Here is a 17,693-nt window from a genome sequence, read left to right on the forward strand (position 1 = left end):
CAATGATAACTATTTATATTCAAAATCTGTGTGTTTGTGATTTCCTCGTAACTTCCTTGTAATTTTTAGTACTCAAAATTTGGAACTAAAAATACAGTATTGGATAATATTAGGGTAAAGTAAAAGGGAAGAAATCAAAGGGTAGAAGAAGGGGCAATGGAGTACGAAGAAAGCATTAAAGAAGGGGATGGTAGAATCTTAGAGAAACAATATTTGAAGGATAAAGAGAAGAATTTAAATAGAACAAGAAGTAGTAATGATAGAGAAAATTAGTTACAGAGAAATGGTTTCAGCTAACAGGGTTTGGTAAATTTCATGGAAGAAAGGAAGACTGTAAAAATGGTCTTAAGGGAAAGAGAGTTGGAAATACAGTAATATAAGTTTAGAAAAGAAGAGAAGAAAATAAATAGGTTCTATAAATTTCATCGAATAGATAGAGCACTGGAATATTTGTAAACGGACGGAAAACATAGAGAATAGAAATTCACGGAAATGAGAAAAAAACAGAATTTTGTTTAGAAGAAAACAAAAATTAAAATAGAAAGGAAAATAATATGTATCAAATTAAGTAAAATCAAATATTGTATATATGCATATATACACATCTAATTTCTTGAATTTCAAAGGACTAGGGAATAAAATTATTTACAATTAAAATTCTAGCTAATTGTGAATTCAAAATAGAAATTTTGAAAACATCGTAAAGGTGATTTTTTAACATATTTCTTAATTAGTTTCTCTAATATTATCATTTATAAAAAAGTGAGAAAGGTTTGGAGAATTTCATGCAAGAAAGGAAGACTGTAAAAATGGCTTTAAAAGAAAGAGAGTTGGAAATACAGTAATACAAGCTTAACGTAAAAAAATCGAGAGAAGAAAATAAATAAGTTCTATAAATTTTATCGAATAGATGGGGCACTGGAATATTTGTAACAAAAATTAAAATACAAAAAAAAATAATATGCATGAAATTAAATAAAATCAAATATTGTATACAGGGTGTTCGGCCACCCCCGGGAAAAATATTAATGGGAGATTCTAGAGGCCAAAATAAGACGAAAATCAAGAATACCAATTTGTTCATGGAGGCTTCGTTAAAAAGTTATTAACAATTAAATTCAAAAATTTTAAATCGTTCTGGAAAAATTATTTTCGGTTGCGGGAGTCAATTACAATCATTTTTGGTGAATACACATACTTCCGAAATCCTACCCACTTTCAAGAAAAAAATTCGAGTAAGTGCTGAAAGTTTTGGGTGAAAAAAAAGACTTTCGAATCGTCTTGGAAAAATTATTTTTAGTTGCAAGGGTCAATTGCAAGCATATTTGGTCAACAGACATACCCCCGAATTCCTACTCAGTTTCGAGAAAAAAATTCCTTACCAAAAATATAATTTCTGGCCAGAAATCGTTCCCTGAAATTTCATGTGAATCTTTAAAATGTCATAACTCCTGAACGGATTGGACGATTTTAATGTTTAAAAAAGCAAACTACGCGTATTTTGGTAGAGAATATATAGAAATTGCAAAAATATACGAAAAGTTGGTCCTTGACCCCGCAAAATGAGAAAAACCCCATAAAAATGGTCTAATTTTCAAACAGCCCTAACTGCTACAATTGTGAATATACTTCAATAAAACTTTTTTCTGAAGTAGAGCTCATGGGTACCAACAAAAAAGTATTAGACAACTTTTCCGTCAGGCGTCAAACAAAATTACTAAAAATCAATAACGAATTTTTAAGAAAAATCGACAAGGGGGTAGCTGCTGAAATTTTTCGGCGAAATTAAAAAATTTTAAATCGTTATAAAAAAATTATTTCTAGGTTCTGGGGTCAAATACAACCATTTTTGGTGAATAGACATACCCCCAAAATCCTACCCACTTTCTAGAAAAAAATTCGAGAAGGTGTGAAATTTTTCGACGGGAAAAAAAAAATTTCAAATCGTTTTGGAAAAATTATTTTCGGTTGCGGAAGTCAATTACAATCATTTTTGGTCAATAGACATACCCCCGAAATCTTGCGCATTTTCGAGAAAAAAATTCAGTACGGTCGGAACTTTAAACGTTAATAACTGTTTAACGAAGCCTCCATCAACAAATTGGTATTCTTGATTTTCGTCTTATTTTGGCCTCTAGAATCCCCCATTAAAATTTTTCCCAGGGGTGGCCGAACACCCTGTATACACATCTAATTTCTTGAATTTCAAAGGATCAAGGAATAAAATTATTTACAATTAAAACTCTAGCTAATTGTAAATTCAAAATAGAAATTTTGAAAACATTGTAAATGTTATGATTTTTTAACATATTTCTTAATTAGTTTTTCTAATATTATCATTTATAAAAAAGTGAGAACAGTTTTTTGAAAGTTAAATCTCTAGTATCAGAAATATTCACATTAGTGTTAAAAAATGATGCTTTGAAGATGCTACAAAAATACGTTTTCTGCTCTACTGACCTATAAAATTTTATGGAAACAGAGAGGGGGATGGGGGATTCTTTGTAGATGTTCCTTGTTAGTAACCAAACACCTCTTGCCAGAATTAATTTTCTCGCGGGGACATTCGAGGGCATCAATTCTCTGTTCTCAACAGTGCTCAGCTCGGAGAATAAACGTTTCGCCAATAAGCCATTCATTTTCCAAGGCTCCGGCGTGCTCCTGCTCTAATTATATCTGACTGAAAGTTAAATTGAACCGCGAAGTTTTTTGCGGCGAAAAATTACAGGCTCGACATGCGGGCCCCCTCCCGGATAATTGAGTTCGATGGAAGGCCGCGGCCATGGAACGAAGATTATTGCGGATCCGTTAAATGTTTTCACGTCGAGAGCTTCGTCGAAAGTTTTTTACCGTCGAAATACGGCTTCCCGCGATTGAATGTAATACGAAATTCGGCGGACAAAGCGCGCAGAGCAGAGGGAAGATTTTCTCGATAATTCTGCGCAGGATTTACCAAAGCGTAGAAACATAAATTTCATCTCTGTTCCGTTCCGCTTTATCCAATAAATATTGAATTCGATTTTGCAGAATTATTCGACCGTAACAGTAAAAGGTTATAAGGATTTATCCTCGTACGGATGTCCTCCTTGAACGTGAATTATCGCTCCGCGAAATTTACAAGTCTTGGCTTTTATCCATCGTAATTAGTTTGTTGTTGTTCCTTTCTGTTTATCAAATTTCCGGGTCGATGCTGAACTAATAAGTATTCTGTTATTAGCAGTCGTTGCGAGTTCTTTTCTTTGAAACATTATTTAAATAAAACGTTTGAAAAATGATCGTTAAAATGTAATAGTATATCGTCTTATTTGGCTATTTGAAATAATTAGTTTGAGTTTGCTCAAACGATCTTTTTTGATTTTTTTCTAGATTATTTTGCTGTTTTTAATTTTTGATATATTTAATTTTATTTCTTGAACAACTCAAACTCCCAAGATATGGTTAATAAATTATTATAGTCGAGCCTGTTATGAGAGAGCGTTGAACATGTAGTTGCGGGAAAATTTCTGATTCTTTTCCCCCCAGGAACACTTGTGTTTATTTATTCAGGAAATCGTGAACTTTCTGTACGAGCCTTAAGAACTTCGCGAAGAAAAATGAGGTCAGACATAGTCTTTTTGTCTTCCAAGTTAGAGGTTCTCAAATTTATTCTAACTAGCGTCTCAGAAAATTTTTACGTCCAATGGTGAACAAAATACCGAGATTACAGTTGTCGAAATCGAACTTCAAATCGTACGACTTTTCTAAAAACTTTGAAATATCCTATAATCCACAGCTTAAGAACCTCTGCTTTACGTTGCAAATTCCTAACAGAGCCATTACTATAGTTGTCATTAAAAAGCGTTGGGTGACCAGATTTGTAGGCCAGATATTTTTAAAGCTTATGCTCAGCTCTTTCCCGTAAAACTTTATGCTCGTATTATAATAAAAACGCCAAATATATTCAAATATATTTCTCTCGAATAAAGTTAAAAGAATTAATCCAATTATTAAAATTATCTGATATTCTGATTTAAATATACAGGGTGTTCGGCTACGCCTGGGAAAAATTTTAATGGGAGATTCTAGATGCCAAAATAAGACGAAAATCAAGAATATTAATTTCTTGATTGAGGCTTCGTTAAGATGTTATTAAAAAATTAAATTAAAAAATTTCAAATCATTCTGAAAAAATTATTTTTGCTTGCGGGGCTCAATTACAATCATTTTTGGTGAATAGACATACCCCCGAAATTCTACTCAGTTTCGAGAAAAAAATTCATTACCGAAAATTTCATGTCTGACCATAGCGTAGATATGTTTCACTGAAATTTCATGCGTATCTTTAAAACATTATAACTTCTGAACGAATTGGACGATTTTAATGTTTAAAAAAGCAAATTACGCGTATTTTGATGGAGAATATGTACAAATCGCAAAAATATTCGAAAAGTTGGTCCTTGACACCGCAAAATGAGAAAAACCCCATAAAAATGGTCCAATTTTCAAACAGCCATAACTCCTACGATAGTGAATATATTTCAATGAAACTTTTTTCTGAAGTAGAGCTCACGGATACCTATAAAGAAGTATTAGACCACTTTTCTGTTGGACGTCAAACAAAATTATTAAAAATCAAAAACGAATTTTTAAGAAAAATCGACTGGGGGTAGGTGTCTAAATTTCTCGGTGAAAAAAAAATTTCGAATCGATCTAAAAAAATTATTTCTAGGTTCTGGGGTCAAATACAACCATTTTTGGTGAATACACATACCCCCGAAATCCTACTCACTTCCGAGAAAAAAATTCAAGTAGGTACTGATATTTTTAGACGAAATTAAAAAATTTCAAATCATGCTAAAAAAATTATATTTAGTTACAGGGGTCAGTTGCAATCATTTTTGGTCATTAGACGTACCTTTGAAATCCTACCCACTTTCGAGAAAAAAATTCGAGGTGTGAAATCTTTCGACCAAAAAAAAAAATTTCAAATCGTTCTGGAAAAATTATTTTCGGTTGTGGGGGTCAATTACAATTATGTTTGATCATTAGATATACCTTCGAAATCCTAGCTACTTTCGAGAAAAAAATTCCAGAAGGTGTGAAATTTTTCGACAAAATTCAAAAATTTCAAATCGTTCTGGAAAAATTATTTTCGGTTACGGGGGTCAATTACAATAATTTTTAGTGAATACACATACCCCTGAAATCCTACCCACTTTCGAGAAAAAAATTCAGTACGGGCGGAACTTTAAACGTTAATAACTTTTTAACGAAGCCTCCATCAACAAATTAGTATTCTTGATTTTCGTCTTATTTTGCTCTCTAGAATTTCCCACTAAAATTTTTCCCAGGGGTGGCCGAACACCCTATATAAATATAATATCATTAACTATAGCAGCACGATGACGACAATTTCTTTTGAAAGACTTTTCGGTCATCGTCGAGGAATTGCAATAGAGCAATGGCGAACTTTCTATAAAATTTTACATAAAATGGTAGAAACTACTCGCGTGTTATGAAGCGTTTGCAATCCAGAATTTCTCGGATTCGGCCTTATCGAGCACCCGGGCAGTTGGTCTCTTTTACGACAATTCTCCTCCCCACAAAGCCATCGGTTTGCAGAACTTTTTAGCCTCGAAAGGTGTCGTGGCCCTCACCCACCGTCGTATTCGTCTTATTTTACTGGCCGTGACTACTTCCTCTTTTTTAAACTGAAAGAGAAGCTGAAAGAAAAATAGTTGGACAGAATATCGGACATTCAAATGGCTTCGACGAGTATCGAAACTACTTTTTAGATTTCTATCTAAAAAATGATCTATTTCGAATAATCGACGATGCAAATTATCGACTCACTTTCGTTTATATAAAATTAAAACAGAAATATATATTTGAATTATTACAATATATATTTTTTGTAACTTATTTAACATTTGGTAAATTATATAAAACTGTGGGGATATTCTTGTCCGTTCTTCGTAGAATGAATATTGATTAAACAGTCGTGGGGGTTTTTTAAATGCAATTTCAATTTCTTGTTCGTAAACTCGTTCACGTAGGAACTGTTTCGGTTTGTTTTTAGGTTTCGTGGATCAGGCAACGAGATTTGCACATTCTCACCATAGGAATCTTAACGTACACAAGCGACCAGCGTTTCCAGTCGTTGCACAACGACGGAAGTGACGAATGGACCCTGAAGATTACTTCGCCGCAGGTTCGAGATAGCGGAATATACGAATGTCAAGTATCAACCGAACCGAAAATCAGCCAGGCTTTCAACCTAAGCGTCGTAGGTCAGTAGATTGCAAAAGAACCAATTAATATTTCTGTCGAACCTGGTTAATTCGCTAATTTAATTCAGAAACTATCGATAGTCAACATTAGTAACTCTGTGTTCAATATTTCCTAAAATAATAATCGTTACAGTGTAATATCACCGATCGTTAACACTCAAATTATTATTATCGAACGTTAATAATTCAGTCTTTAACATTTTCTCATTCTGTAATTATTGCACAATGATATCGTCAACTCTGTTAATAATTCGGTATTAAAATTTTCCATGATTGTAATTATTGCATTTAAATGTAACTAATTCTGACACAAATTTTTATTTTGACAAAGTACGATCTCACCGCTGTAATATCATTGATCATCAGTACCCAGCAATAGTAATTCATACTTTCTCGATCGATGCACGAAATAACACGTTTTTCGAATTGTTAGTTTAAATATTCGTATCGAGGAAACGTGAATTTCTGAATACCGCTGAGCCGAGTGTCTCGGACATTCGCCATAAACTAAGATCATGACGACCTTTCCGGCGTATGTGTATTTTATTTCCTCGCGTGTTCCGCCCGGAAGTTCATTGTTTAAGCGACAATTGTCAAGTGCAGAATCTGAAGCAGCCTTAAAGTAGAATTAAGAGGGATAGTCCACCGCGTACCTCCCACAGACCAACCGCGCCAGTCAGTCTATGAAATTTAACTACCCTAAAGTTTATAACACGTTCGTGCAATAAAATAATAAAGGTACGTAAACTAATAAACGATTAACAAAATTTATACTTCCGTCAGCATTTAGAATTTTACAACGATGTTATAATTTTTGTGTCTAATTTCAGGGCAATTAAGTCGAGAATTTATTTCAGTCTAGCAACTTTAATGTCAAAGTATTGGAAAGTTTATGTTCCTAGATACAATGTATGTAACGTAAATATTAAATTTACACTATATTGAAAATCGTTGAACTGTACAAAATACTTTTTTATCGTCCTTTTTCACTTCTCGAGGAGGATTATAACTCGTTCTGGTTACTAGATACACCCTGTATATTCGTGGCCGTTTCAGAAACGCATTGATCTAATGCTGGGTCCATTATGTTTGCAGTGTCGAAGGCGGAGATCAGTGGTAATTCGGAGCTGTACATCAAAAGCGGAAGCGACATCAATCTAACCTGCATCGTACTGCAGACACCTGAGCCGCCGTCCTTCATTTATTGGTGAGTTTAATTGGACTTTCCCGAATTCAATTTGCGCTCGAACATAAATGCCGAATTCGCACGCTTACCGCGCGACACGAACGAACTTTGCCAATGAAGTTCTCCATGAATCATCGGGACGGTTCCACCGTGGGTCTCGATTACAAGCTAAAATGGACGCGTTACGCGGCGCTGATAGGCAGACGGGGAATCGGAATTGTTTTCTTCCTTCCCGTTGATTTGTATGCTAATTGCGCACTCCAGCGATCAAACCATTCGAGGCTGATTCTTCCTCGAGAAAACAAATAATCACTCGAGTCCTGAATACAATAAATATTTCCCCCAATTTTTAGAAACAAAATTGATATTTCAAACTTATTTAGAAAGGCCAATTATTTCCAAATGAAAGTGAACAAAACCTCGACCTAATCTATTTTCGCAAAACAAATTAAAAGCCAGCAAAATGGTAACTTAAACCACCTCCAATATCGTATGATCTGGATAATTCATTGTCATATTCAATTTTGAACAAAATCCTACGGACATCGAGGGAAAAAAGTGATCGATTTGGCGTAGAACGACCCGTACGCGAGTCGACTGCACAATGATCCCGCGCATCCGCGTCGCGCAGCCACGTGACACACGTGACCGTGATTCGAGTAAGAGGAGGGGGTAAAGTAAAGTTATTTTCTTGCGAGTTGGCACGAATCCATTGCATCGAGTGTACTCGTTTACCGCGCGATTCCTTCGTGCTTATACTTCGTGTAGCAACCGTGTCATTGTTGTCGAATTCACACTCGTACATGTATGTACGTATGAATATCTCGATGTACTATGGTAATTGCGTAGGTAACCCTTGTACAACACGGTACTTTGAGAACGCGGTTTTGATATAAGCCGACTTAATAAACGTACACAATCCTCATATAGCATGAATATTTCATAATACCGTTTCACAGGATTTGGAGTAAAATTAACAAGGGATTCCACTTTGTATGCATAATCAAATTCTTCCTTTTCCTTTTGGTTTTTCGAAAGAATTACTGGAATTTTTTTTAAAAAGAATCCCTTTCGATGTTCTTTAAATTACGCTTCAGTCGCTGTTTGCATTGCCAGAAATTCAACATTTTCGTACAGTTTGCTCCACCTTGTTAAATAATTCTTTCTCGCGCTGTTCCCATTAACGTAAAATGATCTCTTTTTCAGGTACAAAGGTGACCATGTGATAAATTACAGCCAGAGAGGAGGCATCAACGTAGTCACCGAAAAGCAAACGCGAACGTCGCGTCTTTTGATCTCCAGAGCGTTACCTGATGATTCTGGGAATTACACATGTGCTCCGTCTACGAGCGAGTCAGCCAGTGTCCTGGTCCACGTACTCAATGGTGGGTGAGTCAGAATAATAAAAATTTCGAAAAAGAGATCGTTTCGCCGAATCATTTTTCTCGGTTTTAAAAATCTATCCGAGCAAATGAAATTCTATTTGCTGGATAGAATAATTAAATTGCCACGGTAATGGGCACAAATATAAAGCACTCTGTGTATTTAAAAGAGGAAAGTGTGCATTTTGTACATATATTTAAAGGGGAAATTCGAGTCATCGTTAATGAAAATAGAGTACAATGGATGTCTCTTGTATACTCCTGAACTTCGCCTGTGGGGTTAGTGGATGGAAAAGATTTACGTTCCTTATCATAAATCCTGGTAATTGCTACAGAAATCCTCGTACTAACACGTTGAGGAATAAAAAAAACAAAGTCGAAATACCTTAACCTTAGGTAACCGCTCTTTCACTATGGATTCAATTCAGTGTCTGAACATTATCACTTTATTCTTAGATTTTGCAGAATATCCTGCGTGTAATCGGTTAATCGAGTATCAAAATTTTAAAGACATTCGGAGAAAGATTTTTATATTAATATTAGAATTTATTTGAATGATTGGAATTTGTTTGAAACGAAACTATGAGATGAAATTTTCGAAAATCGCGAAGGTGAGGTTTTATTAACACCGTAAATCTCGGGGCTGACAAAGGTGATGGGTCGGGGGTACAGATAAACTAAACGGTGAAGATCATAAAAGAGGAAACAGGCGTCGGTGTCATCAGCTTCTGGCGTGGTGCACGTTGCACCGGAAGGCAATAAACTCGATACCGTTGCCGTATGTCGACTAGAATGAGAAAAGTCATATCGTAGAACTGTACCCTTGCTGTTTTAAAGGAGTTGCATGGATGGAAATGTTTCAGTATTAAAGAAACATTTAATTGCCCTTCCTACTGCGCCAAACATTGCACTAATATTACATTGACACGTTAGGGGATGAAGTGCAACTGCAAATAGACTTTATTCGGATTAGATTTTAGTTATATTTCGAGTCTTGCACATTTAGAGCTTTAATTATATTTTATGTAATTACATATGTCAACAAACATTTTGTTCTGTTTATATCTCGCTTATTATCAATTCTATTGAAAATTTATATAGAATAAAAAAGTTTCGAAATATAAATTTCAACAACTTTTGTTATATACAATTTTCTTGTAAAGTCAACCATAAGCGAGATATTGTACATTACCCTTCGTTGGGGGCACCGATATCTTCTTCTCTTCTTGTACGCGAATTTTGCAATGTCTAGTAGTTAATATTTTAAATTAAACTGTTCCATGCATACGTTTATTACGTGATATGTATACATCTTATGGATGTGTTCAAAGATTCACCCGCAATTGCATGGACGTTCAAACAAAATTTTATCCCGCTTATATCTCGCTTATTATCAATTCTATTGAAAATTTATATAGAACAAAAAAGTTTCTAAATATAAATTTCAACAACTCTTTTCATGTACAATTTTCTTGTAACATCAACTATAAGGGAGATATTGCACATAGTCCCACGTTTGGGGCACCAATACCTCCTTCTTTTCCTGTACACGTATTTTGCGACGTCTAGTAGTTTATAAATCGGACTACTGCAGACATACGTTTGAAATTTCAATCATTTGCATACCTGCGCGCTATTTTATTCTGTTGGACAAAGTTTGTAAGTTGCTAGGTACTCGTTTCACATTTTAAGTATTACGATTCTGCAAAAGATCGAGTCGAAATACGAGTTTCCGTACAATTTTGGACGAGCTCTTCATCTTGTGCGACTCTTTGAATGCAAGGGTTGGTTGTTAGAGAACGAAAGAGTCGTAAACAAGTCAGTGGATTGCAGGAGACCATTAAGAGCCTAACGAGCGAGTTTTGCGAGAAAGCGAAGGGTCTTGAGAGTCCGGTGAAAAAGTATCGAGCACTATCCGAGGGTTCGTAATTTAGTATGTGCAATTTGTATAATAAAGTGGCACGTATAGAGCAGGATTTAGTTGTAATGAAAAGGGACTGTTTAACATTTGCAGGCCTCGCTTGGGTTTCGTGACTTTACCGCGGACGTATCGCTTCGAAAATCTGTTCGGATGATACTCGTTCGACGCGATATGGAATATCAGATTATTCGTTCAATAATACATGCTCCTCATGAATCTGTTGAAAGAGGGAGCAAAGAAAGCTTCCGCGTGAAACCCAATAACGCTCAAGCCCTTAACTCTTGAAGCTTCCTAGATTAACCTTATAGCCCGTACATGTCGATACGGTCGCTCGAGAAAGTATAAAATTCAAATATATTGAAAATATGTATTCGGTGTAATTGGAATATTGGAAAATAAATTTTAGCCATGGAAGTATTTATACAGAGCGTTTCTGAGTGGCGCGAAAGTAACTTTCGTTGCGGTATAGCCGAGGAAAGTATTTAAAATACGTAGACCGTGGTAGACGAGACTTCCTGAAAAGAAATGGCCGCCTCTGTGCGACTATCGTGGCTCGTAGACGCCGTTCTGCGTCGGTGTACGTGGAAGAAGCGAAGGGATAAGTCCCACGGATGCGTCTGCCTCGTTATTCGAGCTGTCAAAAGCTTGGATATATCAGTCAAGATATTATGCCATGCAAATCCCTTCCACGTGCTACCGTTGGAGCCTATGGCTGCGAACGCACGTTGTTTCTTGTTCTCGTGCGCAAAGCTGAACAGCGAATACTGATGCACGCGAACGTATGAGTTATGTATGTGCATTAGCCATCCCCACCCGAGGGAGGATTGCGTGGAACCGTGCAAGGGAGTAATATCTTTCCATGCTTTTCAGCTTCAGATGCGACCTCCTTTTGCTACAGCGACGCGATTAATGGCGTTAAATAATGCGCGAATCACGTGCGTTCTCTTTGGAAGCGTGCTGTCTCCATAAAGTCTAACTTACGTTCCCGTTGAATGATTACATGCTAGTTTTTCAGGACACCTTTGTAAGCGGCGCGATTGAAACGGAATTTTCTATCGTTCCTCTTAACCCTTTGCGGTCCGACATCTTTGTTATATTTCGTTTCTTACGGTTCCCTGCGCGATCGAGCCCCCTTTCCCATTATTGCAGGGTCTACGAATCGTATTATACAAGGGTGTTTGGCCACCTCGGGGAAACATTTCAATGGGAGATTCTGGAGGCAAAAATAAGACGAAGATCAAGGATATCAATTTGTTGATGGAGACTTCGTTAAAAAGATATTAACGTTTAAAGTTCAGCTTGTAGGATGGCAATCCGCGAACAGCTGTGATTCTCACTCACAAATCTGTAAGGCTGTCGATACGTCACTAAGTAGAGTTTCTCATGCACCACTCTCTCCAATGCAAATTTGCTTCCCCTCTTCCGGTGTTTTGTATTAATCGAGAGTTTTAGATGACCCGCGTTCAAAACTACGAAACGTACGAATGTCGACCTCTGTATCGCTTTATATTCCAGGAATGGTTTATCGGGAAATTAAGACAACTGGTACAGTAGTGTTCCGATTATCCGACACCCGGTTATACGAATAACTATAATAGAAGATGGGAAAAATTTTTCGGCAAAAATTAAAAAATTTCAAATCATTCTGGGAAAATTATTTTTAGTTGTAGGGGTCAGTTACAATCATTTTTGGTGAATAGACATACCCCTGAAATCCTACGCACATTCGAGAAAAAAATTCTTTATCGAGAATCTAATGTAAGGCTTCCTTGAAATTTCATGCGAATCTTTAAAATGTCATAACTTCTGAACGGATTGGAGGATTTTAATGTTTAAAAAACCAAACTACGCGTATTTTGGTGAAGAATATACAGGGTGTCCCGTAAATAGTGTAAGAGCCGGAAATGTGGGGTAGCTGAGACGATTCTGAACAACAATTTCCTTTGCAAAAATGTCGGATGGAGCTTCGTTTTTGAATTATTAACGAAAAACACTGACGAATCACGGCGCTTGCCTGCCGCGCGCTCAGGGCCGTCCGAACTAAGAGAGCCACCGTGTCGGGTAGGTAGCAAGATGTGCATCGGAGATACGTCGAGGAACGAATACAAATAATTAAAAATACTACCACTGCAACTGTTACCTCTGCGGATTGGATAAATCAGTCAGCTAAATCGAATTTATTAATTATTTGTATTCGCTGTTTCCAAGGAAGAAGAAATAAAATGTGGGAAGATGCTCTCGGAATTTTTAGGAAATTAATTCTTCGCACCTGAGTGACCCTTCTTGCCAGAGTGTGTTAAAATTAAAATAAGAATTATTTTCAGAAAATTAAAATAAATACGGTAAGAACCATTTGTAATCGTTTGTTATTAAAAACTGTACTGGAAAAGCAGACTGGATTTGTGCGTACCGAAACATTTTTCGCATGCAAGGGGTTAATAGAGAATTAATTGAAATTCGCCTTACCCATTTACTTGCAAGTTGCAATAGGGCCAGTTAGTGCACCCCTGTCGATCATGGAAAGGTCGAAGACCCCAATAAAAATCAGCTGATGGGACGGCCCGGTCACTGCACTCGCTTCTTACCCCGAAAATGTAAAAGTGAAAAGTGCTAGTGACCGTGCTGTAAAGTGTTTTCGGGGTAAGAAGCGAGTGCAGTGACCGGGCCGTCCCATCAGCTGATTTTTATTGGGGTCTTCGACCTTTCCATGATCGACAGGGGTGCACTAACTGGCCCTATTGCAACTTGCAAGTAAATGGGTAAGGCGAATTTCAATTAATTCTCTATTAACCCCTTGCATGCGAAAAATGTTTCGGTACGCACAAATCCAGTCTGCTTTTCCAGTACAGTTTTTAATAACAAACGATTACAAATGGTTCTTACCGTATTTATTTTAATTTTCTGAAAATAATTCTTATTTTAATTTTAACACACTCTGGCAAGAAGGGTCACTCAGGTGCGAAGAATTAATTTCCTAAAAATTCCGAGAGCATCTTCCCACATTTTATTTCTTCTTCCTTGGAAACAGCGAATACAAATAATTAATAAATTCGATTTAGCTGACTGATTTATCCAATCCGCAGAGGTAACAGTTGCAGTGGTAGTATTTTTAATTATTTGTATTCGTTCCTCGACGTATCTCCGATGCACATCTTGCTACCTACCCGACACGGTGGCTCTCTTAGTTCGGACGGCCCTGAGCGCGCGGCAGGCAAGCGCCGTGATTCGTCAGTGTTTTTCGTTAATAATTCAAAAACGAAGCTCCATCCGACATTTTTGCAAAGGAAATTGTTGTTCAGAATCGTCTCAGCTACCCCACATTTCCGGCTCTTACACTATTTACGGGACACCCTGTATAGAAATCGCAAAAATATTCGAAAAGTTGACCCTTGACCCGGCAAAATGTGAAAAACCCCATAAAAATGGTCCAATTTTCAAACAGCCATAACTCCTACAATAGTGAATATATTTCAATGAAACTTTTTTCTGAAGTAGAGCTCACGGATACCTATAAAGAAGTATTAGACCATTTTTCTGTTGGATGTCAAACAAAATTATTAAAAATCAAAAACGAATTTTTAAGAAAAATCGACAGCGTGTAGCTGCCTAAATTTTTCGACAAAAAAAAAATTTTCAAATCGTTTTGGAAAAATTATTTTCGGTTGCGGGGGTCAATTACAATCATTTTTGGTGAATAGATATACCCCCGAAATCCTACTCAGTTTCGAGAAAAAAATTCATTACCGAAAATTTCATGTCTGACCATAGCGTTGATATGTTTCACTGAAATTTCATGCGTATGTTTAAAGCATCATAACTTCTGAACGGATTGGACGATTTTAATGTTTAAAAAAGCAAACTACGCGTATTTTGATGGAGAATATGTACAAATCGCAAAAATATTCGAAAAGTTGATCCTTGACACCGCAAAATGAGAAAAACCCCATAAAAATGGTCCAATTTTCAAACAGCCATAACTTCTACAATTGTGAATATATTTCAATGAAACTTTTTTTTGAAGTAGAGCTCATGGGTACCTATAAGAAAGTATTAGACAACTTTTCTATAGAGCGTCAAACAAAATTACTAAAAATCAAAAACGAATTTTTAAGAGAAATCGACAGGGGGTAGGTGCTTAAATTTTTCGACGAAAAAAAAATTTCAAATTGTTCTGAAAAAATTATTTTTGGTTGTAGTGGTGAATTACTATTATTTTTGGTTAATGGACATACCCTCGAAATCCTACCCATTCTCGAGAAAAAAATTCGAGAAGGTATGAAATTTTTCGACAAGTATACAAAATTTCAAATCGTTCTAAAAAAATTATTTTTGTTTGCAGGGGTTAATTGTAATCAGTTTTGGTCAATATGCATACCCCCGAAATCCTACCCACTTTTGAGAAAAAAATTCTTTATCACAAATATAATGCTACACTTCATATGTAGATATAGTCCAATTATCCGGTATATAAAATTGTAATGGGAGATTTTGGAAACCAAAATAAGACGAAAATCAAGAATACCAATTTATTTATCGAGGCGTCGTTAAAAAGTTATTAACGTTTAAAGTTCCGCCCATAGTACTGGTTCTCACTCAGAATGAGAAACTCTACATATTGTTAGTGACGTATCAACAACCTTACAGTTTTATGAGTGAGAACCACTAGCAGTAGAAAACGTTAACAACTTTTTAACGAAGCCTCAATGAACAAATTGATATTCTTGATTTTTGTCTTATTTTGGTCTCTAGAATCTCTCATTAAAATTTTTCCCAGGGGCGATCGAACATCCTGTATATATCCTCCAAATTGTCAGTGTTTCGCTGTACCAGGTAAAAATAAATTAACGTGCATCAATATTTATAAAACATATATAATATAGTAATCTTATTATTGGGATGTTATCATTTCTTAAGGATGGTTTTATAGAGTTTCGAAAAATTCTTCTTTCGTAACATTGTTTACATTGATGAATCGTGAGCTACCCACCATGAATTCGGTATTATTTCGCAGTGTATGATTAATTGAGCCATCGATGCCTATTGATGGCGCTTGGAGCGATACATCTATGTCAGAAGAAGGTGCGCGTTGCAAAGTTGTGCGGTTGTCGAGAATTGATCGCTATTTTGTGTTAAACAGTACAACGAACAATCGTGTTCCGTGGAATAATATCAAATTCGTCCAAGCCTACGATTCGAGGTAAAAAGAAGCACTTCGAACATTTTATTTTATCGGACAAATTTTTTCTTTTAACGAAATTGCATCCTCCGATGAATCCCATGCCGAAATTTTCGACGAAACCAACCGCAGAACGAAATGGAAGTTTTCATTTCGCGTGGAATTTTTCACTGTCGCGACATTTTTCACTTCCAATTCTAAAAAGTGTCATGAAGGGAGTCCATTTTGACGACGCGAAGCACGTGAGGAGGCTAAAGGATAAAACGTTTCACGAGAAAGAAGATGATGGTGCCACACGTCTCTGAAACAGCGCGAATCAAACATTACGAATCATCAAAGCCAATTGAATTGACGTCTTTGATCCATCTGCGAGGCTCTACAAGCACTGATTCCCCTGGACGGGGAGATTAGGATATGCCCTAATCAGCACAACTGCCAATACGACACAGTGTTGCAAATCCCTAACCATCTGCATTACGCCTCTACTATTTCTGCTGCAACAATGCTCGAACTAACATAATCGCACCGCAAATCCCACATTGCGCTCTATCCTGTGACATCAGGCTACTACGACGACCTAACTCGTCAATCAACGTACCTGGAACTCGTCTTGCTACTTGATCCTGACCTGGTCGAACGTCCAAATAAATCATTCGTTCAGTTTTCATGCTCTTGGCGATTGTACGAGAAATTTACGTCATATATCGAGTTTAGTTTGACTAAACCAGAAAGATCGAATCGACTGAGTTTATTTCTTCACTTTTCACCTAACAGAAAATACTCAATCGTCGAATTAAAACAGTATTCGTGAACTTCACGATGGATAATATCGTTAACGTGTGATACTTCATAATAGCCTCGAGGTGGATCGTGCAGGTTGCAGGAAGTTCATCGTGTACGTAGCCCATGTAGCGTCAGACGAAGTCAGGAATGGTTGCACATAATGGCGCCCGCGTAAGAACGTAATATCTCTCTTTGCATTTCAACGTAGACTCTCCCTGGGAAGACTTCCTATCGGAATAATACCAGGGATAATGTTGGAGGAGGGATTAAAACGCACGATAGTCTGCAGACGGTACGATTGCTGTAACTCGTGAGCTGAAATAATAGTTACGAGTTTCCTAGCAATTTAAACTCTATGAGTGTGTATAATTGGTGCGTACGGCATCTGTACAATTTCATAGCTTCCCTGCTAAAGCATTGCCTGGCAATCTACATTGAAATTATGTCTTTCGTGTGTACTTGTGTGGAATGTCTGTTTTGGCAGATTAGGCTTCTCTTGTAAGAAGTATTTACTCGAGTATCTGCAATCCGTGTTGTATTCGTGGAAATATGCTCTTTAGCTGCCTAAAAATACTACCATGTAGGAAGATAGGGAGATATTGGTGCCCCAAACGTGAAGCAATGTACAGTATCTCGCTTATAGTTGATTTTACAAGAAAATTGTACGTGACAAAAGTTGTTGAAATTTATATTTAGAAACATTTTTACTCTATATAGAATTGATAATAAGCGAGATATGAACAAAATAAAATTTTGTTCAAACGTCCATGCAATTGCGGGTGAATCTTTAAACACATCCATAAGATGTATAGATATCACGTAATAAACAGTTTAACTTAAAATATGAACTACTAGACCTTGCAAAATTCGTGTACAAAAAGAGAGGGAGGTATTGGTGCCCCCAACGTAGGATAATGCACGATATCTCGCTTATGATTGGTTTTACAAGAAAATTGTATATAACAAAAGTTGTTGA

At 36.4% G+C, this 17,693-nt stretch overlaps 1 protein-coding gene across 6 annotated transcripts in view; it reads left to right on the top strand.

Annotated features, from left to right (window-relative positions):
- The window catches only part of LOC143343679 (protein amalgam), a 277,114-nt gene that overhangs the window by 189,674 nt on the left and 69,747 nt on the right, over window positions 1-17,693 (top strand). For 3 of the 6 annotated variants that reach the window (XR_013079998.1, XM_076768819.1, XM_076768820.1), the window contains exons 4-6: window positions 6,059-6,269; window positions 7,365-7,476; window positions 8,662-8,844. Coding sequence is in view for 5 of the 6 variants with exons in the window: in XM_076768819.1 (XP_076624934.1) it covers window positions 6,059-6,269; window positions 7,365-7,476; window positions 8,662-8,844 (506 nt within the window). In the remaining variant the exon portion in view is untranslated. The remainder of the gene's footprint in view (window positions 1-6,058; window positions 6,270-7,364; window positions 7,477-8,661; window positions 8,845-17,693) is intronic. The other 3 variants (XM_076768816.1, XM_076768818.1, XM_076768817.1) reach the window with 1 other exon arrangement.

The sequence above is a fragment of the Colletes latitarsis genome, chromosome 7 (genome assembly GCF_051014445.1).
Source record: "Colletes latitarsis isolate SP2378_abdomen chromosome 7, iyColLati1, whole genome shotgun sequence".
Lineage (NCBI taxonomy): Eukaryota > Metazoa > Arthropoda > Insecta > Hymenoptera > Colletidae > Colletes > Colletes latitarsis.